The 23,381-nt window shown below is 32.7% G+C and overlaps 2 protein-coding genes and 1 long non-coding RNA gene across 24 annotated transcripts in view; 1 reads left to right on the plus strand and 2 right to left on the minus strand.

Moving 5' to 3' along the window:
- Positions 1 to 3,106: 3,106 nt before the first annotated feature.
- Positions 3,107 to 8,871, minus strand: LOC141380098 (uncharacterized). The gene is made up of 3 exons (XR_012397538.1): positions 8,586 to 8,871; positions 6,032 to 6,105; positions 3,107 to 5,904 (listed from the first exon to the last, which is right to left on the minus strand). It is a non-coding gene; the product is annotated as an uncharacterized lncRNA (long non-coding RNA).
- pdzk1ip1 (PDZK1 interacting protein 1) lies at positions 8,858 to 16,238 on the plus strand. The gene is given in 4 exon segments (NM_001007760.2): positions 8,858 to 8,972; positions 9,088 to 9,202; positions 10,646 to 10,726; positions 12,570 to 16,238. Coding segments are annotated over 4 exon segments (336 nt in total). The 5' UTR covers positions 8,858 to 8,905; the 3' UTR covers positions 12,643 to 16,238.
- The window catches only part of patj (PATJ crumbs cell polarity complex component), a 187,008-nt gene continuing 179,739 nt past the window's right edge, over positions 16,113 to 23,381 (minus strand). For 21 of the 22 annotated variants that reach the window (XM_068216261.2, XM_009296230.5, XM_009296231.5 and 18 more), the window contains 3 exons: positions 22,717 to 22,820; positions 22,497 to 22,620; positions 16,113 to 19,551 (listed from right to left, as the gene is read on the minus strand). In XM_068216261.2, the coding sequence (XP_068072362.2) occupies positions 19,405 to 19,551; positions 22,497 to 22,620; positions 22,717 to 22,820 (375 nt within the window). In that variant the 3' untranslated portion in view covers positions 16,113 to 19,404. 22 annotated transcript variants of the gene reach the window in all.

Consider the following 23,381-nt stretch of genomic DNA (forward strand, 5'->3'; position numbering starts at 1 on the left):
CAATGAAAAAGTCATTGGTCGGGTCTACTGGCCCCAAGGGGCCTAAAGGACTGTGAAACACTGATCCAAGGGCAGTTCCCAGACCAATGACTGATCCACACCCACATACATGGATGACCTTGCCAAACAGTCTCCATCCTATCAGCTAGAGGACATGTGGGACATCTCATGCTAAAGAAATGAGGCTGTGTGTTGCTTTTACATCAAGAGGAGGTGATGTGGAATCACAAATACACTCCTTACTGTTTGAGGATGGAAAGATGAGTCAATATTGATGGTATTTTCCATGACTTTTAAAGCATTTCAAAGAAATTGTATTCATCTGTGCATGAACATAATATTTTCCCCCACCTGGTTTAAAGTCAATGATTGGTCGTAAGGTTATTCATAAGAGTTCTGCAAGTTATGTTGACACATCTTCCTTCAATTGTGATTCTGGCACAAAAATATACAAAATATTTATTTACTGTGATTTGACAAATCATTTTCTGCAGAAGTATTAAAGAAGCATTAGTATTAAAATGTACAATACATTTAGCAAAGATTACAATGTTTCTTACTATATAATATTATATTTCGAAACATTATATCAGACAACAATGTATTTACAGAGTACACCCCTTTTTGAAAATGAATATATTTATTAATTTCTCAGTGAATATAGGCAATGTATTTTGAACAAAACAAATTTATTAAACAGGTATTAAAATAATATTTTATTCAGCCAACATATTTAGAAATGTACATATATAGATAGATAATACAACTAAATTCAAGCAAAATATTGCAAAAATAATTACAGCCTACATAAGTTTAACTTCTCTTGATTTTTCCTCTTTTTTTTAATTTGTATTTAATATTTTCTATAACATATAACTTATATATTTAACAACAAAATCCTGAATATTTATGATGACATAAAACTTTTTTCAATCATTCAATGAAGATTAAACTATAAATTAGCCCATAAGTTTAAGGATCATTTATTATAGTATAAAATATTGTACAATGCTAGGGATGTCCTGATCAGGTTTTTTGCCCTCGAGTCATTTGATTTTAAGTATCTACCGATATCAAAACCCAATCTGATACTTCTATAATACATAAAACAGAGTGTACAGATCTCTTATTTTCACCTTATTTCAACATTCAATAACTCTGTTAACAAACAGAGCACTTCTGTGAGGTAGCTTGAACAATCAAGCAAATAAATAACAACAATTCTTCACTTCTTGCAATCCCAAGTTTACATATTTCACAGTTTGCTATGGCAATATTATCGTCATCAACTTTATAATGCCTCCAGACCACAGACATACTCAGGTTGTTGCTAGATCAGATGTGGTTGCGGCCAGAAGTTAACCAGAATTATTTAAATTCTTTATTAAATTTCCATCACATATAAACAGTTGTACCGAGTATTATGTTATTTATTAAATTGCCCAATAAATTTTATTTTTTAACATCTACCTCTACCCTATCCCTAAACCCAACCATCACAGTACTGTAAATTTTTTTTTTTTTTTATCAAATATGTAAATATTGATTTGCGTATTCGCAGCTGTATCCTATCTAGACTGCTTCCATGTTCTACTTTGCCGGCATTTAACCAATAGCATCTCTGCAACAAACTGATGTCATGCTATATATATTGGAGTCCTGATCAGGAGGTAATGTCTGATTCCGATCGAGTCTGAAACCGCGTGATCGAGCCCGATTTCCAATCACGTGATCATATTTGGACATATAATACTATAGAATATTATTTAATATATATATATATATATATATATATATATATATATATATATATATATATATATATATATATATATATATATATATATATAATTTGTCAAAAATAAAATGTATTAATTTAAACTATATAGTCTAAAACCCCAAATCATATTCATTTATTGTGATTTGACAATCAATATCACAATCAAATCAATAAATGGATAAAAAAGTAAAACACTAATTGAGTAATGTTATATATATTGATAAAATTCTACATTTGGTGAAAGTCACCATAAATAATATGATTGTATATATTTCATTAATTATGATTTTATAGCAAAAATGACCCTTTAACTGATGCACAAAAAAAAAAAAATTAAAAAAATAAATATATATATATAATTTATTAATATTTTTGTTTTTATTTAATTTGTATTATACACACACACACACACACACACAAATATATATATATATATATATATATATATATATATATATATATATATATATATATATATATATATATATATATGTATATATATATATATATATATATATATATATATTCATATTTTTATTTAATTTGTATTAATTATATATATATATATATATATATATATATATATATATATATATATTTTTTTTTTATATATATAATTTTTAATCATAAATATATTTACATTTGAAATATATTTTCTAGATTAACATGCGTGAATCAATGTATCTTATATATCTAGTATTTAGTCCTTTATCATGATTAAACAAAACCATTTTAGCAAAAAAAGCCCAATCAAAAAAACAAATCAATCAAAATTAAAAGGTTAAATAAAAACTATATAAAATAATTTATATTTGGTAAATAGCATCAACAAACGGATTTATTTACAACCAAAAACTACACACTCAAAAATATTTTTGTTGCTCGTTCAAGCTACTTATTTAAAATAAGCTGAAACAACACAATAACGGAGTTTTTTTGGGACAACTTAATTGTTTCATGTTCAATCCACTTAAATTTGTAAACTAATATATTAACTTAATTCCTTTATGTTGTCCCAACACAAATCGATTGTGAGAAACCCAGCATGTTTACAGTGCAGTATTTTGAGTTCAACACAATTGATTTGTGTTGGGTCAACATGCAGGAATTAAGTTAACTTATTAGTTTACAAATTTAAGTGGAATGAGCATAAAATAATTAAGCTGTCCTTCAAAAAAAAAAACAAACTCAAGAATTGTGTTGATTCAGCTCATTTCAAATAAGTAAAGCAAATAAGTAAAGCAAATAAGTAAAGCAAATAAGTAGGCAAATGTCATGTTTTAAATGCATTTTTGGTGATTGACTGAACAAACAAACAAGTATTTTGTAATTCTGTATTTTCTTCTGCAAAAGAAATACAGTTTTGAATCATCTACAAATCGGCTAGATTTCAGGTCTGAACCAATCAGCACCACTGGATTGAGCTATTAACAAACCACCACACACTTTATTTATCTCATTATGCAAATCTCAATCAAACCAACTCAGCCATGGCCCAAACATCAAGTCCTGCCTTGCTCAATTAGAGTTTTAACCATCCTTTGAAGCTTACTTAGATCTTCAATGACATCCGCTTCCCATGAATACCACACACACGCACATGCACGCACGCACACATCAAAACACCCTAATTCTATTAACTCCCATCATTCATCTCTAAATGCCACTGCTCGCGCTCTTGAATCAGCAGTATGGATTTAATCAGGGAATTTGGACGGCATCTTTTCCCATTTTAATTAAGCACAACACATCTGCCTTTTTCCCCAAAAACCGGAGGCTACGAAGCTTCAACCTGGATGGATCTCAAAAGAGGCCCCGTCACAACAAAAAGACATGCTTAACCGACCGATAAAGCCCATCATTACCCTGAGATAACTAGACAAGAGTATTCAATTAAGACGCCCCTCCTTCTGGGACGAGTGAACGTCCCGAAGGTCTGGTTCTCAGAGGCGGGACGGGACGGTGGAAAGAGTCTCCATCGGGGGCTCTCATGACTATCTTACCAAACCATCGGCAGAAGTAGCTCTCTTGGGACTCTCTGTGAGGTGTTAACGCTTTAACAGAGCATTTTACTAGTTATAAAGGGCTGCTAATTTCCTCTGGGCTGTGGGACGCTCATGTGTCCCTGGAGTCCAGAGGGGCGGATCGTGGTCCTCGTCCAAAATACACCTCTTTTTGGGAGGTTAATCAATTACTTTGTCTCTTTTCACCTCGCTTATGTGCACTTGAGGATTAGAGATAGTTCATCCAAAAATAAAAACTACTCATTTGTTTGCACTGAAGTGGTTCGAAAGCACTGAGTTTTTCACATGTGATTTTGGAGAATGTTGGAAACTGGGAGCAACTGGCATCCATTGACAATAAATACTATGGAGGTCGATGGTTACTGGTTTGCAACATTCTTCAGATGATTTTCTTTTGTGTTCAACAGAAGAATAAAACTTAAATAGGTTTGAAACAAGTTGTAGAGGAGTATATAATGTTCCAAACAATGGATTTCTGTTGGGACTGCATAAATAAATTAAGTTAACATTAGTTTTTACAAATTTAAGTGGATTGAATATAAAACAATTAAGTTGTCCTAAAAAACCTAATGAGTTGTGCTGTTTTTGCTTATTTTATAGAAGTAAATTGAACAAACTGCAATTTTTTGACTGTACACTGTAAAAATAAATGCTGGTTTCGACACAATCCCTTCAGGTTATCCCGATGGAAATGGATTACCTTAATGGTTTGTACAATTTTAGGTTGATTGAACATAAAACAGTTAAGTTGTTTTCCCCAAAAAGCTCAAGCGTTGTGTTGTTTTAGCTCATTTTAAATAAGCAGTTATAACAAACAGCAAACGTATTTTTTGAAGTATTACGACAGAATGTTCATTTTATAGTTTCATGTTTTCACTTTTTTTCAGTATCACATTAATAAGAGTAAAGCCGGAGTGAAATAGACTCAAGTCTGAACATACAAGTTATTTATCTACTTGTTGTTGTGGGAGGTTAGTCAAGAGAGGTGTAAAAGAGCGTTGTGTAATTGTTAACATTTCATAGAATATTTAGGCCCTGGTTCTAACTGGTTTAAACACTGCTTTTTTTTTGTGTGTGTGTGCGTGTCTTCACTCTTTTCATACTTATATTCAGGGTGTTCCACTTACAGTGCTCAGCATATACTCATTGACAGCTAAGTGACATTCCTCACAAATGTCTATTTTATATTCATGTTTTTAATAGGAAGCTATACAATATTATATTTGTGCATATGCATTACTGTCAGTACTGAAACCAAATGTGGAGCTTATCTAACAAAATAATTTACAATAACGGTCCAAAAACTTCAACACCCAAATTTATGTTATAGAAAAATATTAAATGCCAATTTCAAAAAGAGGAAAAAATCAAGAAGCAAAAAATGGAAAAATTTAGTTAAAATTTTGTAGTTTGTAATTTTTTTGCAATATTTTGCTTGAATTTAATTGTATTATCTTTCCATTTCTAAATATGCATGGTGACTAAAATATTAATTCAATAAATACATCTGTTTAATAAACCTCTTTTGTTTAAATGCATCAAAATATACTGTCTATATTCACTGGGAAATGCATAAAATATTCATCTTCAAAATGGGCGAGTTTTTTCATTGTTCATTGTTTTTTGTTTTGGTAATCTTCAATCAAAGTTGACTACTAGCTTCAGTTTAAAGAACAATCACATACTGAAATAAAGGTTTTAGTAACTTCCGGTTCACACAGACTTCAATACAAGCTATACATTTACATATACATTTAGTAAACACGTTTGTCTTAAGTAGCTTACAATTGAGGAGGCATATTCAGTGATTCAGTAAGAAGAGGCAATACACACACCAAGTGCTAATTATACAAAGGAACTGTTTAGAGAGTTAAGGTGCTGTCACATCTGTAGTTCGCTTCATTTGGTCTGGATCAAGGGCAATAAATGATACATTGTTGCATTTTCTGTCGTCTTTGGGTTGTTTTCACACCACACTGACTGCTTTGGTCCGAACCAGTTGAAAAGAAGCAAACTGCACCTTTGAAAAGGTTGAGAAGAGGTGGTCTCGGTACGCTTTTTTGGTCCGCTTTTGGTCGAGTACAATTGCTGCATTCACTCCTGCCCAAAGGAACCGCATCAAGAGGAAAAATGAACTCTAAAGAAGACTGTTTCTACAGGTGGTTTGTCAAGCCCACTCACCTGTGTGAAGCACATTTCATACATGTACAGTGTTTTTTTAAAATACCTCTGAAGTACTGTTTGTCTGCTTGATACGGGACAGCTGAAAACACATCTTCAATATCAGGTGTAAACAGGAAGCTGTTGAAAGCAGACAAGCACAAAACATTTTAGACAGCATTTTATTCTGTATTTGTAATAGTCCACTTGGGATTAGACAGAACAAAACATGTTAATACCATGTGCAAATGTGAATTAATATTAGTACCATTTAGTTTTTCAGTTTAGCAGCAAAATTACAAACATTGGTCCATTTCATTCTAAACACTTATATAATATTAAAATTTTCTTTAAAGGCTGCCATGCTAATAGATTTTTACATTCCCACATGTGGCCGCAAGGCATAGGACAATAATCATTTTCAAGGTATACCTCGCTTTGGAAAAGTCAAGGTTTTAAAATTGCTAACATTTTCTTCAATACTGTTCTCCAGCAGAAAAAAATATCCACAGATGCTATTTTAAATTGGGAAGAAATTTGTGTTTTTGAAATAAATAAAGACCGCAGAAGTCAATGATTCACTTGAATTATTTAGCCTGACATGTTTACTGTTCCAAAATATTATAAATCTTTCCAAAAAGTAAAAAATAATAAATAAAAAAATATATATTGTATTTAAAGGGGAAAAAGTTGTTGTTTTTTACCCAGACATTTAAAAAGAATATATTTTAGAGCAGTGAGCACAATACCGTGAAATATTTATCCAAGGTTATCATACCATTAGAATGTTATACCGGCCCATGCCTAGTGGCTACAGAGGACCAATGTGATTTCATGGGAACATATATTTTTACTATTTAACATTTGGCGAATTGGTGGGTAATTCATATATATATATTTGCAATTATTTGTGTACAAAACACATGATTAAAAATGGTTAAGTAAAGATCCCACCATAATCTTTACAATTTGTGTGAGCAGTATGGAAATACTCAACTCTAAAATCTGGACTTTACTAGAAACTCTATGTTAAGAGGCCTTGACACAATCTACATTGTAAAAGCGCTATAGAAATAAACATGAATTGGATTGAAATACAGTTCATAACAATTAGCCTCTAATTTGCTAAAATGTAAATTAGTTACAAATTGCCACTGCGCAAATGATGGAGAAGTAAATTTTTTTAACGATTCTGCAATGTAATTTGTAAAAAAAAAAAAAAAAAAAAAGTGGTGACTTGAAAAGTGGTGCACAAACAAATTAAATTCATAACTCATTAGAAGATCAAAACATGTCAGTTGGTACAGATGCACTTGATGAATTGTTTTTTTTTCTTATTGCTCTTAAATTACAGAGAGAAGCATGCAGACACTGTACAAGAATAAATCTTTCTAGTACTTTTTTTTTTGCAAACAACTGTCTAGTTAATGTGGTGTGCACCAAGTAACTCATATATAGCTCCAAGAAAAACTGTAAATATGACTTTGTCCATCTATTTCTCCTACTCCAGATCAGGGTGAGGTTTACTATGGGCAATCTGATGCTTCAGTGATTTATAACAGAAATTTATTTAACTAGTTTAAGTAACAATTCACACTTTTAACTACTGGCCTAATACATGCCTATTTTAAGATATTAACTGTTTATTAGTAGCCTACTTATAAAATATGATTTTGTTCTACATCAATACCCAAAATCACTGTTTTACTACTAACAAGCAGTTAATTAACCTAGTTAAGTTTTATAATAGCATGAATTGTAGATACTATAAAATACAGTGTAAACCAAATACTCGTTTCTTTCTGAACTAACCCTTTAACGAATGCTAATTCATCGATTTGCGATGAAACAGTCAAACCTCACCCAAACTTTAGGAATTTTCTTGACTTTTGCCAATATGCTTATTACAATAGATTATTAATCTTGCACAGTGCATTGGCTTTATAACTGTAAAGACATACAGACATAGCAAAGGCAAACAAAGGGGGGAAAATACACATTGAAGGTCAATGACATTTTATCAAACAATTTTTTAGATATTTATTGAAATATAGTCAATGAATTAGGTTATTTTGCTTTAACATAATCTTAGGAATTCAAGAAATAGCTATAGAAAATTAATGAACTTTGTCTGGGAATCAAACCCACCTTGGTATTGATAATAGTTATTTTCACCCAGGAACCCCTGTATACGTCGCTGAGATGTCTATTTGATGTTTGAGTTCACATGTGTGTTTGATCAACAACAACAAAACCAAAAGATGTTTATAAGATCGATGTACACAAAATATTTCAGGCCAAACACTCTTTAAATTTCAGATATCCGGGTTTGGGTAAATCTTGTCTGTGATATTATTTGCAAGCAGGCTAATAGATCTGGATTTACCTCAGAAATGTGTTAGCCGACAAGCGTTTTATGAATTAATTACCACGGGACTGCTAAACCATTAAAACAATGATGTCAAAAATGGTGAAAGTTGTCCTTAGCTAAACTGTAACTTTCACAGAAGCAACGCGGTACAGTTGGGTTCAATGTGTCAAAGATCTTTACTAACGTTAATTGAAAACCATGGAATGCCAACCAGACAAACACGGTTATCACGGAAATCTAACGTCTTCACCTTCCGTACAGCGGGATTAAACTTTCCCTCACTGGATTAACAGCTCCATCGACGCCTCAAGAGCCTGGCATGACTATTTATGCAGTTCATATCAAAAAATCACAATTTGATTAGGCCTACTTTAGATGCAATCTGCTCATCTCTGTTATTCATCCGCGGTGGTTCATATCATGAAGCGGGTAAATGATTGACTCGACCTGTTTGGACCACTAGTGCCGTCTTTTTTCATCCAGTGAAGTTTCCTGGTGAAAGAACACTTCCATACAGGGTTTCAGATTCGAGCACTGAATTGTTATTGCGCATTTAAAGAGGAATTAAACATGGGAAAACCAGTCTCTGTGTTTTACTGGTTTCTGCTCACATTGGGACTTGTTGCGGCTCAAGCAGGTAAGTTAGGCTATTTATTTTTGAAGGGATGTCTAGTAGAAAGTAACAGCATCCTCTAAGACATATTACTATAAACGTCAGAATTCATTAGTTATATGGTTTGTGTTTCTTTCAGAGACTGCGGGGCGAGCTTTGCCCAATTGGCTGACGGGAATCATCGCGGTCGCCGTGTTCCTCTTTCTCGTCTTCATCTCCTTCCTTGTAAACAAAGCCTGGTGTAACAACCCAAGGTGATAAATGTTTATTTTAACACCTTACTAAAACCAACATTGATTTAACATTGAGGGGGCAAAGTTAAACTAAAAATGACAATTTGCCGCCATTTACTCACCATCAAATATGAAGTATTTTTTTAATAAAAAAGTGTCCATTTTTATGATACACCTGTTTGTTAGTTTTTCCCCGGTAAGTATTTGTAGTTATTCATATCTAGTTACATGAACAAATACTAGAGTTTTTGAACTATACTAAAACACGAAGTAATATTTGTGATCATTTAAAATAACTATAGTTATAAACACGTCCCACTAGTTTTATTATATATATATATATATATATATATATATATATATATATATATATATATATATATATATATATATATATATATATATATATATATATTTTTTTTTATTTAACAGTATACTGGAGTATTCATTAGTGTTGTAAATGCATTGATAGGCTACACTTTACAATATATGGTTCATAAACACTATAGTATTTACTATCAATTACTACAGTATTTTTTCATGTGGTTAGCTACTGGTAACACTTAAGTGACTCTTACTAACTATGTCCTTATAACTATGTTCTTATAACTATGCACTCTAAAAAAAAAAATCCGTATCTCCGCATGCCTATTCATAAGTTCTAGTCTAATTTCTTATTTATTGGTACATATTACATATTTATAGTTGCCTTTGATTTATGGAGATCTGTCACTGAGAAATCAATTCTTTAGTGTTGACTAGAATGTTTTTGACTACTACACAGTACAGTTATTCAGTATTGATACTAGTACATTAGATAGTAGTTAAGCATTAGATACTTGTACCCATAATCATACCTATCAAATATATACTAGTTTTGTTTAATATATACTAGTATTTATTACTCCAATAATTCATTGTTAGATAATTTGGGATTCTTCATTAAACACCAATACTTTTAATAAGATCCCTTTTCTTAAATACCAGCACTTTTTTATTAAACACTAGTATCGTTTGTAATGAAAAAGTTTTCCTAATAGCTGCACCTGCTTTTGTTTTGACTCGTTTTTATGTTATAACTAGTCAGAACAGCCACAAAGCAAATTACAAGTAGAATAAAAAACTTAAATAAGTAATCATATCGATTAAATAGGTACTAGTGAGTAAATACTAGTGTAACAATATCTACTAGAGTATTGACTAAATTTATCTGAATTATATATAAAGTTCTAATGGAAACTTGAAGGATTCCTCTTGGTCTCTGCTGCCAGTTTTTATAATCTATTCAAACCAATGAACCCTCTATATCTACGAAGTCACATGTACCGCATTTTATGTTTAACATTATTGTATGTTTTTTTATTGCTATTTGTTTATATATCTTTTAAGATTGTTCACGTAAATCCCCTATTTTCCAAATATAGTTGTATTAACACTATTTAAATCCATCTTTGTTGACTAAAGCCAACCAGAAGCAGTCATACCGAATGCATACGCCATGACTAATGGATCATCAATCCATGAAACCAGTCTTGACGCAGTCAGGTAAATAAAACCTCTATTATACAACCGTTATAAAGCTCAGATTGATCCAATACTATAAATAGACACTCTTTCACAGATTGAGCTCATGGAAAACTGCAATGTAAAATGTGAGTACTTCTGCTTAAAAAAGTGAGTTAATCTGTTGCCCTAAAAGTGACAAGTTGACTTTGCTTAGAATAGTGAGTAAACCTTTGCAACTTGGACCTGTTAAATTGACTCAATTTTTATAATTATTTAAATAGATCATTTACTAAATGATGGTAAGTAAACAGGTTTACTCACTTCTTTAAAGTCAACTTATGCTTTAAAAGCAAAGGGGTTTACTCTTTTGTTTAAAAGTAACATCAACTAGTTCCTTTAAAAGCAATGGGTTTACTCAATTTTTAAAGTAAATCAACCAATCGGTTTAAAAGCAACAGGTTTACCACTTTAAGTACAGTCAACTAATGCTTTAAAAGCAACGGGTTTACTCTCTTTTTAAAGTAAAGTCAACTAATCTGTTCAAAAGCAACATGTTTACCAACTTTATTTATAGTCAACTAGTGGCTTTAAAAGCAACAGGTTTACTCTCTTTTTCAAGTAAAGTCAATTAGTCGCTTTAAAACTTGATTTATTTTTGTAAAGTCAACTATTCACTCTAAAAGCAATGAGTCTACTAATTTGAAAAAAGTTAATTCAACTAATCGCTTCAAAAGCATTTTGTACACTTAAGAAAAGTACACTTTAGAATAATGGTACATTAGTTAATGTTCATGTATTTACTAACAATAAGTATGAATAATCTTGTAAAGCATTTATTAGTCACAGTTTAACATTAACTAATGCATAATTAAAATCTAATATTGTGCTTGTTACCATTAGTTAATGCACTGTGAGTTAACATGAGGTAACGTTATTTTCCCTAAATAACATTAACGTCAACAAGCGTAAACTTACCATAATATATTACTAATAGTTAGTTCATATTAGTAAACCAAACATTAAGTTGTGTACAAATATTTGAAATTGCTACCAGTTAAATCAAATAATTGCTTTAAAAGCAACAAGCTCACTCATTTAAGTAAAATCAACTAATGGCTTTAAAAGCAATGGGTTTAATCGCTAAAAAAGTGCTAATTAAAAAGTGAAGTCAAACAATTGTTTAAAAGCAACAGGCTCTCTCACAAAAAAGCAGTCAATGAATGGGTTTACAAACTTTAGGTAAAGTCAACTAATCACTTTAAAAGCAAGCATTTTACTCACTTTTGAAATAAAAAAATGTAGTCAACTGACCACTTTTAACAATAATTGTAAACCCATTACTTTTATGGGTTAATTGACTTTAAATGAGTAAAAGCAAAGGGTTAACTATTTTTTAAGTAAACTCAACTAATCCCTTTAAAAGCAACTGGTTTATTCATGAAAAAGTAAAGTCAACTAATCGCTTTAAAAATAAAGGGTTTGCTCACTTTTTTCCAAGCAAGGTCAAGTAAACCTGTTATAACTTGGAACCATTAAATCTACAATTTTTAAAATTATCTACAATTTTTTAAAATGATTATGAACATAGAAGATGTAATTATTATTTAAAGTCAACATATTTCCCCACTTTATTGTTAAGGTCAGCTTATCACTTTAAATGTAACAGGTTTACTCACTGCTCTAAAATGTCAAGTAATCGCTTTTACAGTGTCTTTTTACAGGGACTAAAATGCAATTTGATCTGTGGAAAGAAATTAAATGCAACACAATGTTTTAAAGCTGAACACTCATTTACAACGTATTTCAAGCTTTAAATATTAATGTTCATGATTATAGTGACCATATCTTACTATTAAAGATAATGTTTACATTTGCTTTTCAGGAGCGGTGATGGTCCTAACATGTATGAGAATGTAATCGTTCACCAGACTGAAGAAAAAGTCACTGCAATGTAATTTCAAGGAAATGTCAGTGTCAGCACAATGCTAAACTTAATTCTGTTGTAAACGGTTATAATTTTAATAGCCGACACAGCTTTTCTTTTTGTACCAAAGGTGATTTTTGTTGATTTACAAATCGACTAAACACTAACTTATTAATTCTAGAGGGCGTCAGTTTTTGTAGCAGTTTCAATCGTGCAAATATCAGAAAAAAACTCTTTTAGTAATAAATCATTATACTCTACCATTCTTTTTTTTTTTTTGAAAAAGACTAACAGTGAAAATGGTTTAATTTAATGGTAAATCAATTTACAATAAACTATTAGAGACCCATTTATATATGAAATGGTTCTCTAATTTAGATCTCCTAAAGCTGTATGCACTGTTAACAATTTATTGTAGAATCTAGAGTAACTTACTGTAAATCAGTTACAGCAAAAATAATTTATTTACAGCTCTATTTATCTTGCTGTATATGTATTTACAGAATATGTCGATCCAGTGTTAGGGGTAATGCATTATAAGAAACATTAATGCATTGCTTAAAAATATAAGTAATAATATAGGAGTTACTTTTTTAAAAATGTTAAAATTTACTGTTTAGTTTAATTGATTAGCTTTTATAAATAAATTACTGAATTAAAATTAATGTACTGTGGTCATGTTGAGTCACACACTCATTAAGAGAATTAGTTTATTATTTTTAACGCATCAAAGAAAAGATAAAGGGGATTGTCTCAATGGACAGTGATTTTGCATAAAACAAAAAGTACAGAAAGTAGCAAACACATTGCTAAACTAGGTGAAGGTGTAGTTTATACAGTGTGTATATAAATACAGAGCTCCTCTTAAAAAGTTCTGAAAGAAATTAAGCCTCAGCAAAGGTAATGAAAAGTAACACAAAAGTATTGGAATACATAACCATAAAAAGCAACTAAAACACGCAAAAAACGCAACTAGTTACTTTTTTTGGGACTAACTCAGTACTGTAATGCATTACTTTTCCAAAGTAACTTAGCTTAGTAACTCAAGTAACTTAATTTTTCAAAAGTAAAAAACTCATCTCGTCTCATTTTCATCCACTTTTCCGGAGCCGGGTCGCGGGGGCAGCAGTCTTAGGAGAGAACCCCAGACTTCACTTTCATCAGAAACTTTCTTCAGCTTCTCCGGGGAGATCCTGAGGCATTTCCAGGCCAGCCGAGAAGCATAGTCCCTCCAGCGTGTCCTGGGTTTTCTCTGAGGCCTCCTTCCAGTGGGACATGCCTAGAACACCTCCCTAGGTAGGGGTCCAGGAGGCATCCAAAACAGATGCCCCAACCACCTCAGCTGACTTCTCTTGATGTGGAGAAGCAGCGGCTCTACTCCAAGCTTCCCCTCTCCTATAAGGTACCCCTGCCACGTTGCAAAAGAAACTCATTTCGGCCGCTTGTATCCGAGACCCAAAGCTCATGACCATAGGTGAGAGTAGGAACTTAATTTATCAGTAAATCGTGAACTTTGCCTTTCAGCTCAGCTCCTTCTTTACCACAATGGAGCGGTACATCGACCTCATTACTGCTGCACCAATCCGCCTGTCAATCTCACGTTCCATCTTTCCCTTACTCGTGAACAAATCCCCAAGATATTTGAACTCCTCCACCTGGGGTAAGAAAGGACTTTCCATCAATCTGAAGATGGCAAACCACATTTTTCTGGCGGAGCACCATGGCTTCGGACTTGGAGGCGCTGATTCTCATCCGCGCCAGTGCATGCTGAAGGTCCATGTTCGATGAAGCCAAAAGAACAACATTATCTGTGAATAACAGAAATGAGATCCTGTGGTCCCCGAACCACAGAATTGGGGACTCCCTGCCGGAGTCTAACATGCACTATAAACGAGTCTAACTTATTGCCGGCAATGCGAACGAAATTCCTATTCTGTTCATACAGGGAAGAGACAACCCTTAACAGAACGCCTTTGACCTCATACTCAGAGCACCCTCCACAGAATGCCACGAGGGACAAGGTCAAATGCCTTCTCCAAGTTTTTTTTTTTTCAATTCACTTTTATATCTATAGCGCTTTTACAATGTAGATTGCGTCAAAGCAGCTTCACATAAAAGATCATAGGAAATTGGAACAGTGTAGTTCAGCTTTTTTAGTGATTAAGTTCAGTTCAGTTCAGTGTAGTTTAATAACCACTACTGAGGGTTATGCACTGGAGAGCAAATCCATCGATGCATAGCTCTACAGATCCCAAACCTTGCAAGCTAGTGGCGACAGCAGAGAGGGGAAAAAAAACTTCACAAATTGGCGAAAGTGAAGTCCACAAAACACAAGTGGACTGGCTGGTCATACTCCCATGATTCCTCGAGGATCCTGGGGAGGGTAAAGAGCTGGTCCAGTGTACCACGGCCTGGACGAAAACCCGCATTGTTCCTCCTGGGTCCCAGGTTCAACCTTCGGCCGGATCCTTCTCTCCAATACCTTGCCATTTCCCAGGGAGGCTAAGGAGTGTGATCCCTAGTTAGAGCACACCCACCGGCCCCCCTTCTTAAAAATAGGAACCACCACCCCAGTTGCCCCGTCCAGCGGTACTGTTGCCGACTTCCATGCGATACTGTAGATACGTGTAAGCCAAGACAGCCCCATAATACCCAGAGACCTAAGATACACAGGGTGAATCCCATCCACTCCTACTGCTTTGTCACTGCGTAGCTTGCAAACTACCTCAGTGACCTCAGCATGGGTGATGGGTGAGTCCACCCCTGCATCTCCAGTCTCTGCTTCCTCAATGAAAGACATGTCAGTGGGATTGAGGAGATCCTCAAAGTATTCCTTTCACCATCCGACAGCATCCTCAGTCGAGGTTAACAGCTCCCCACTTCCACCGTTTTCACAATGCAGCTTTAAAATACAGTAACATACTGCATACCTGCCCTACAGTAAAATACAGCTCATATTACAGTTCATTTACAAACATCGTTAATAGTGTATATTTGATCTATAACTGCACTTTTATTCATGTGAAAACACTATTTTAGTCGATGAATCAAATAAATGCCAATTAGCTGCTCAATAAATATTTCGGGACGTGATCAAACACTCAACAAAATATTTTCGCCGTTTGTTCAAACTACTAATTTAAATTGAGCTAAATCAACAATCCTTGAGTAGTTTTAAGAAACCTAATTGGTTTATCTTCAATCCACTTAAATTTGTGAAAATGATTCATTTGTGTTGGGAGAACATGAAGGAATTGTGTGGAAGCCAACATTTTTTACAGTGAAGATCAATGACGTACATTTGTTATACGTAATTGTTATATGTAATATGTCTATAATAATGTTTTAATAATAATTTAATTAAAAATGAACTAAATGATTACATTATTTAAAAAAAAAACAAATAAAGAGAAATGGGTAAAGTGAATGTATTTTGCGCACTAAAATAAATAAATAAAAATACTTCTCAAACATTAGAATTATACAGAACCCAAAAGACACTTAAAATGAAAATAACTTTATTTTTCTGACACTTTAGATAAATTCTACTCATCCAAAATGAAGCCACAGAGCATAATGACCAGTTGTTTGTGTTGTAAATGTTAATAAATCTACTTTGTGAAAGCAGCTAAATGGTTTCTTTGGACTGTAAAAACATTACACTGACAGAAAAATGTCTGATATAAAGGGGTTACTAACTTCGGGTCACTGCCATGGAGTCATCCGAGTGCAAATTGATGAATGGATGTGATTCAAGCCGGTTTTTTATTTGCGGTTCACAGCCCAAATGTAAAGATCTAGCGGAAAATAGCAGACTGCATTTCTTTCAAGAGAAAGCGGGAAGACAGGCATGGGGGATACAGGCAATCTTTTTAAAGGGTTGTAGCACTGGACAGCTTTTGAACACACTGTCCACATGGCACAAAAATTCAAGAGGCATCATATGAGGATGTGCTTACGAAATCCTAGATGGTCTGGATGAGGTTTTCCACGCCTGACAGTCACTCAAAAGCCTGCTACACTTCCTGTAGGACAGACTGACACAGGATTTCCTCATATTGTGACACACAGACACACACAGTGTTAAACTAGGACGTGAGACATCTTCATGAAGGCAAAACAGATGCAAAACCACCCTAAAAAAAGGAAATAAATTACTTACTTACAGGGAAATGACAATTGTGTGGAAATTAATAACAAAAATGGTAAAAAGCTATGTTATGGTTTTGGGTAGTGTATTTGGAATCCTGATGCAAAATAATAGAGTAGGATAGTTTGTGTAAAAATTACAATTTGGATTCTTTATGCTGTTCCAAACCTTCATAACTCATTTTGTTCTGTGGAACCAAAATTGAGAAATTTTGTAAATGTTAATGCTGCTCTCTTCCAACAACTTCCATGGATATAGATGCATCTTGCGTGTTACATTTGAAGCCATTAATGGTAAAGTTTAATAATAAATTGCCAAAAATGTCTTGTGTTATAGTTTTACATGAAGAATTTTAATTCCAGAGAAAATTTTCTATTCATATATATAAATTTCTTGACATTTTTCTGATTATTATTGTCATTTTTGAATCTAAAAAAACTCCCCATCTACATCCTGAATTGAAATACGTGTTAGGAATTGACTGAATTTGTAATTTCAGGGAATTTGTCTGGATTTTTAATGCAAAATATTGTTATTGTAAATAATTTTAGTCTACTTTTCACCAAAAACATTTTTTCTTCAGATGAAAAGCGCAGCATGAACATCATGCTAAATACCTCACTTTAAACTACTTACAAAAACAACCTATATTATTTGCTGTATTATTTTAACAGATTTTAACAAGAACTAAAACATTGAACACGAACTGGTGAAAGGAAAGAGCAGCCTGAACATTTTGCAAAATATCTATTCTCAACTCCACTGAAGATTAAAAAACATCCCTCATATGACCGACGAAGACTTCAGATGTAGCCCAAGTAACAACTTTCATCATTTTTGAAGGTCAAAAATACATAAATGTGCATTTAATGGAAAAGAGCAGCATGAACAGTTAACTAAATATCTCAAAGTTAATGCAAAAACACCCTTAAAAGGAAATAAATTACATATTTACAGGGAAATGACAATTGTGTCAAAAATAATTACAAAAACTGTAAAAAGCTGTTATGCATATTGTTTTTGAGATTTTTGAATCTCGATGCAAAATAATAGAGAGTGGGATAGTTCAAGTTAAAATTGCAATTATGATTATTTATGCTGTTCCAAACCTTTATAGCTTAACTTGTTCAGTGGAAGGCAAATAAAGACATTTTAAAGAATGTTAATGCTGCTCTTTTCCAAAAAGGACAAAAATACATCTTGTGTGTTATATTTGAAGATTTCCAAAGCCATAAATGGTAAAGTTAAAATAAATTATGTAATAAATGTCTTGCATTATAGCTTCGCATGAAGACTTTTAATTTCAGGGAACATTTTCCATTCATATATATAATTTCTGGTTATTTTTTTTGATTTTCAAATCTAAAAAAAAACTCCCCATCAACATCCTGAACTGAAATGTATTGAATTGAAAGAATTAAATTTGTAATTTCAGGGAATTTTTCTGGATTTTTTATGCAAAATATTGGAAATAATTTCATTCCACTTTTTACCAAAAAATTTTCTTCAGATGAAAAGAGCAGCTGGAACATCATGCTAAATATCTCACTTTAAACTAATTACAAAAACAACCTATATTATTAGCTGTATTATTTTAACAGATTTTAACAAGAACTGAAGCATGGAACAAGAACTGGAGAATAAAAAAAGCAGTGTGAACATTTTGCAAAATATCTATTTTTTTTAACTCTACTGAAGTATTAAAAAATGAGCTCTTATATGACTGTTGAAGAGATTAAAAAAACATATCTCATTTGACCGACAAAGGCTTCAAATGTAGCCCGCAAGAACCAACTTCAACCATTTTTCTCAAAATTTGCATTTAATGAAAAAAGAGCAGCATGAACATTTACCCAAGTATCTAATTTTAACCCTACAGAAAATTTTGTGTGACAAATGACCTACATTAATAGCTTTTCATAAAGTAATGCATAAAAATGAATTTGAATCACACCGGAAGACAACATTTGTGATTCCGTCATGATTATTTGATAATCCTCAAAACCTCTCTGTTTTCTTTTAATGTATGAAAAAGTGCAGCGTGAACATTCTGCTAAACATCTTAACTTCAACTCCACATAAAAAAAAAAAAAAACAAGACAGGTTTGGAACAACATAAGGGTATTTTTTTCTGTGAATACCAATCTATTTCTTCAATATTTAATAACATAAATCAGAAATGATGCTAATAATCACTAACCCTAACATGCCAGCACACTCTGACCTGCCCGTTCCAAGGCACATCTGTCAGTCCCTTTTTAACACCCATCCATAAACTCATCTACACTACATTTATTGCAAATAAATTGTGGAAATAAGGCGCGTTTGTCAGTGTACGTATACATACCCAAAACATGGTAATAAATTCAAACTATAATTTAGTCTGTGTATTTCGTCTACCACTATAAATCTTCCTCCAGGTCTTGAGTTACCAGCACTCATATCAACTTTACCCACAATTCACCATCACAGCCACCTGTGGAAAAGCTACAAGTCTAAGACAAAGACGGCACAAGAATTTCCTTTTATGATCACACTTCGCATTGATGTTTGCACGAACAGTAACAGGGCGAGATGACTTTGTGGATTCAAAGAGTCTCTTTCGGACATGTGTGTGTGTGTTTTCAGTGATTGTAGTGTTTGTTAGGTGAGGACGGAGAGTGTGACGCTTCCCCTCTGCTTCTTCAATATGGCCACAGCCTGCTCGTGTGTGACGCCCTCCAGACTCTCTCCATTGACCGACAGGAGCTGGTCTCCGCGCTTCAGACGCCCGTCCACTGCTGCTGCCCCCTGGAGGAAGGGAGAAGAGGGTGGTTATGAGATTAAGTTAATTAAAGATGATTAATTATTGCAAACTATGGAGTTCTCAGAAAAATCAAGTGTGTGTTTATATGGAGAGTACGAAGGGTCTGACATAAGTTTTTATCTATGGATATGTGCGAGTGTGTGTGAAACAGAGCTCTGCGGCGCCCACTGGTGGCCAGTTTCACACCTTTACTATATTTCTATGTATTTTCATGATTTTTTTATATTATATAATTTTTTAATCAAAGAACGTTGTAATCAAATTAAATAAAATGAATTTAAATGATTTAATTTGACTTCAATTATGAAAAAAAATATTTTTAAATATTTTGTCATTTGTGACCCTGGGTTGTAATTAACTAACTAAAAGGACTTCAAATTTAAGTTAGGTCAAATTAAATAATTTAAAGGTAAAAAAAATAAATAAACTTTTAATAAAAAAAATATTATGCTGCACAGGTATATTTGAGGCAAAAGCCAAGAATACATTGTATGAAACAAAAATGATCCTTTTACCTATATATTCGAAAGATTTTAGCATAAATGTAAACAGGAGGAATTCAGTAAATATCCTATAGAAAATACATCAATATTTGACAACATTAATAGATCTTTTTAATGATCATTTTCCCTTTTTTTTCATTTTTCTAAACCCTCAGATAACAGATTTTTCAATAGTTGTGTCTTGGCCAAATAATATCTCATGCTAACAAATCATACATCAATGAAAAGCTTTTTTATTAGCAATAAATTAGGGCTGGGTGATATGGCAAAAATGCAATCTCAATAATTATTTTCCATATTGAACGATATAAACACAAAAATAAGAGGGTCCATTAAATGTCGACAGACTTTTAGATAGCCAATGTTGCATATTTCTGCTGTGTGATTGGCTCTTAATTCAGTACAGAGTAAAAAGTCTAGCTTATCATTGATATACATTTAACAATTATCGCGATTTGTTATAATAGCGTTTATTGGCCCAGCCCTAATACAAATTTTCAGAAATTGACCCTTATGACTGGTCACATATGACAACAAACAATTTAACACTTACAAAAAACTTTACTAAACATAAAAATGTCACTAAATATAAAAAATATAAATTTATATTTTAACCTCCACTGAAGATTTAAAAAAAACGAGCTCTCAGATGACTGACGAATACTTCAAATATGGCCCACAAGTAACAACTTTCAACATTTTTGAAGCTCAAAACCCCATAAAATTGCATTTAATGGAAAAGAGCAGCATGAACAGTTAACTAAATGTCTCATTTTAAGCCCTACAGAAGAATGCATGTGACAAATGACGTACATTAATAGCGTTTTATAAAGTATTAGATAAAAATGAATTTGAATCGAGTCAGACAACATTTGTGATATTTTCATGATTATTTTGTCATTTCGGAACCTCAAAACCTCTCCATTTGCTTTCAATGTATGAAAAAGTGCAGCATGAACATTTTGCTTATCATCTAAATTTCAGCTCCACATAAAAAATAAAAAAACAAGACAAGTTTGGAACAACATAAGGGTATTTTTTTTTGTGAATACCAATCCAAAATACCAGTGCCAAAATTGCAATTTCAATAAATATTTTCCATATTGAAAAATAATGATATATATTTCAATATAAGTTGTTAATGCTTCCAGATTTGAAAGAGTATCCCAACAATGACTGAAGACACAAAAATTAAAGGGTCCTTTAAATAGTATAGCATATTTACGGCTGATAAATTTTGAAAATTCGGTCCATCTGTAACATAAAAAATGTTCTAGATTGCCATTGTTGCACATTTCTGCTGTGTGATTGTCTGTTAGATTAATATAGAGTAAAAAAAAAACTCCAGAGCTTATTGCTAGAAACTAATTTTATTGCGATTCGATATAATATCGTTTATCGGCGCAGCTCTAATACATGCATAATGCTCAATTTTCAGGAATTTTTTTGTAGGGAAACGACTACAAAAACAATTATACTAAAATTAAAAATGTAAATATTTATCAATTAGAATAACAACATTGAGTATTATTCTACAATTTTGTTCCATACAGTATTTGCATTTATGTTTAATATTTACTAGTTATATTACATTTATTATTTCCTTTTTAATAAAAAAATTGCTCAATTTCACCATGCCACTTCTTCAATTCAGACATGTAGGCAGCATCATTTAAAAGATAACACGATTTTGACAAAGTATAAAAAAGTGCAGTGTGAACATTCTGTTAAACATCTTAATTTCAGCTCCACATAAAAAAACAAGACAGATTTGGAACAACATAAGGGTATTTTTTTCTGTGAATATCAATCTATTTCTTCAATATTTAATAACATAAATCAGAAATGATGCTAATAATCCCTAAACAAAATAGACAGCATTATTTAAAAGATAACACGATTTTGAGAAAAGATGGGAAAAGTGCAGCGTGAGCATTCTGCTGAGCATCTTAATTTCAGCTCCACATAAAAAAAAAACATAACAACATAAGGGTATTTTTGTCTTTGAATACCAATCTATTTCTTCAATATTTAATAACAAAAATCAGAAATGATCCAATAATCCCTAAACAAAATAGACAGCATTTTCTAAAAGATAACATGATTTTAAAAAAGTATGAAAAAGTACACTGTGAACATTTTGCTAAACATCTCCATTTCAGCCCCGCGTAAAAAAAAAAAACAGGACAGGGTTGGAACAACATAAGGGTATTTTTGTCTGTGAATCCCAAACTATTTCTTTATTATTAAATAACATAAATCAAAAATGATCCTAATAATCCCTAAACAAAATAGTCTGCATCGTTTAAAAGATAACATAATTCTGAAAAAGTTTGGAAAAAGTGCAGCATGAACATTCTGCTAAACATCTTAAGTGCATTTATATTATAAGTGCATTAAGTGTCATTTAATGGTAAAAGGATTACCTTGCCGAAGACTGTTTTAACATAGATGGGAAGATCTCCATGAGGACTCCCAAATCCACCGACAATACTGAAGCCCAGGCCCTCGGAACCTTTCTCTAGAGTGATGCTCTTCGGCTTGGGCGTCCTTACAATATCAAACACACAAGCAGAACACAAATCATATGCGAACAATTAAAAATATTGTAACAGAATAAAAAAAATTATGGGTAATGTCACTCACTCGGGTTCCACCAATCGGACCTCTGGGTTGGTGCTGGGGGCGGAGCTACTGGAAAGACTCTCCACCTGACTAGCTATGGCACTGATGTTGGTGTCAGCCACCACCTGTCAATCATATTTGGGCACCATCAAACATTTTAATAAAAGCCAGTTTGAACCTAGACAAACATGTTTGTGTGTGTGTGTGTGTGTGTGTGTGTGTGTGAGTGTGTTTTTCCACCAATGACTGTCTGCCTGTAGATAACAGGAAACTGCTCTCTGTGTTTGTGTGTGTTTGGCATGGAAATGCATCCTAACAATCCTTTAATGTGTGTTTTCTTTTGGCAACTGTCGGCAAATGTTTATCAAACCTCACCGGAATCAAAAATGTGTTTTTTTCCTGTCACGTTTCATTTAAATGTTGCTCTTCTATTAAACTCTGGGCTGGCTATGAGGGCAGTGGCATGCTCATTTGCATATTTAATTAACTGCAAGGCAATTAAAAGTAAAAAAACACAACAATAAACAAAAGCTAATTAATGAAAGAGTCAACAACAACAGTGAAACACTCCCAAGTCATCAGACTCGCTATCTTACCTACAGAGAGAGAGAGAGGGGAAATGAAGAGAGACCAATCGAAAGAAGGAAAAAGGGAAAAAGAAAGTACAAAAAAAAAACAGTAGCAAA

The sequence above is a fragment of the Danio rerio genome, chromosome 22 (assembly GCF_049306965.1).
Source record: "Danio rerio strain Tuebingen ecotype United States chromosome 22, GRCz12tu, whole genome shotgun sequence".
NCBI classification, from domain to species: domain Eukaryota; kingdom Metazoa; phylum Chordata; class Actinopteri; order Cypriniformes; family Danionidae; genus Danio; species Danio rerio.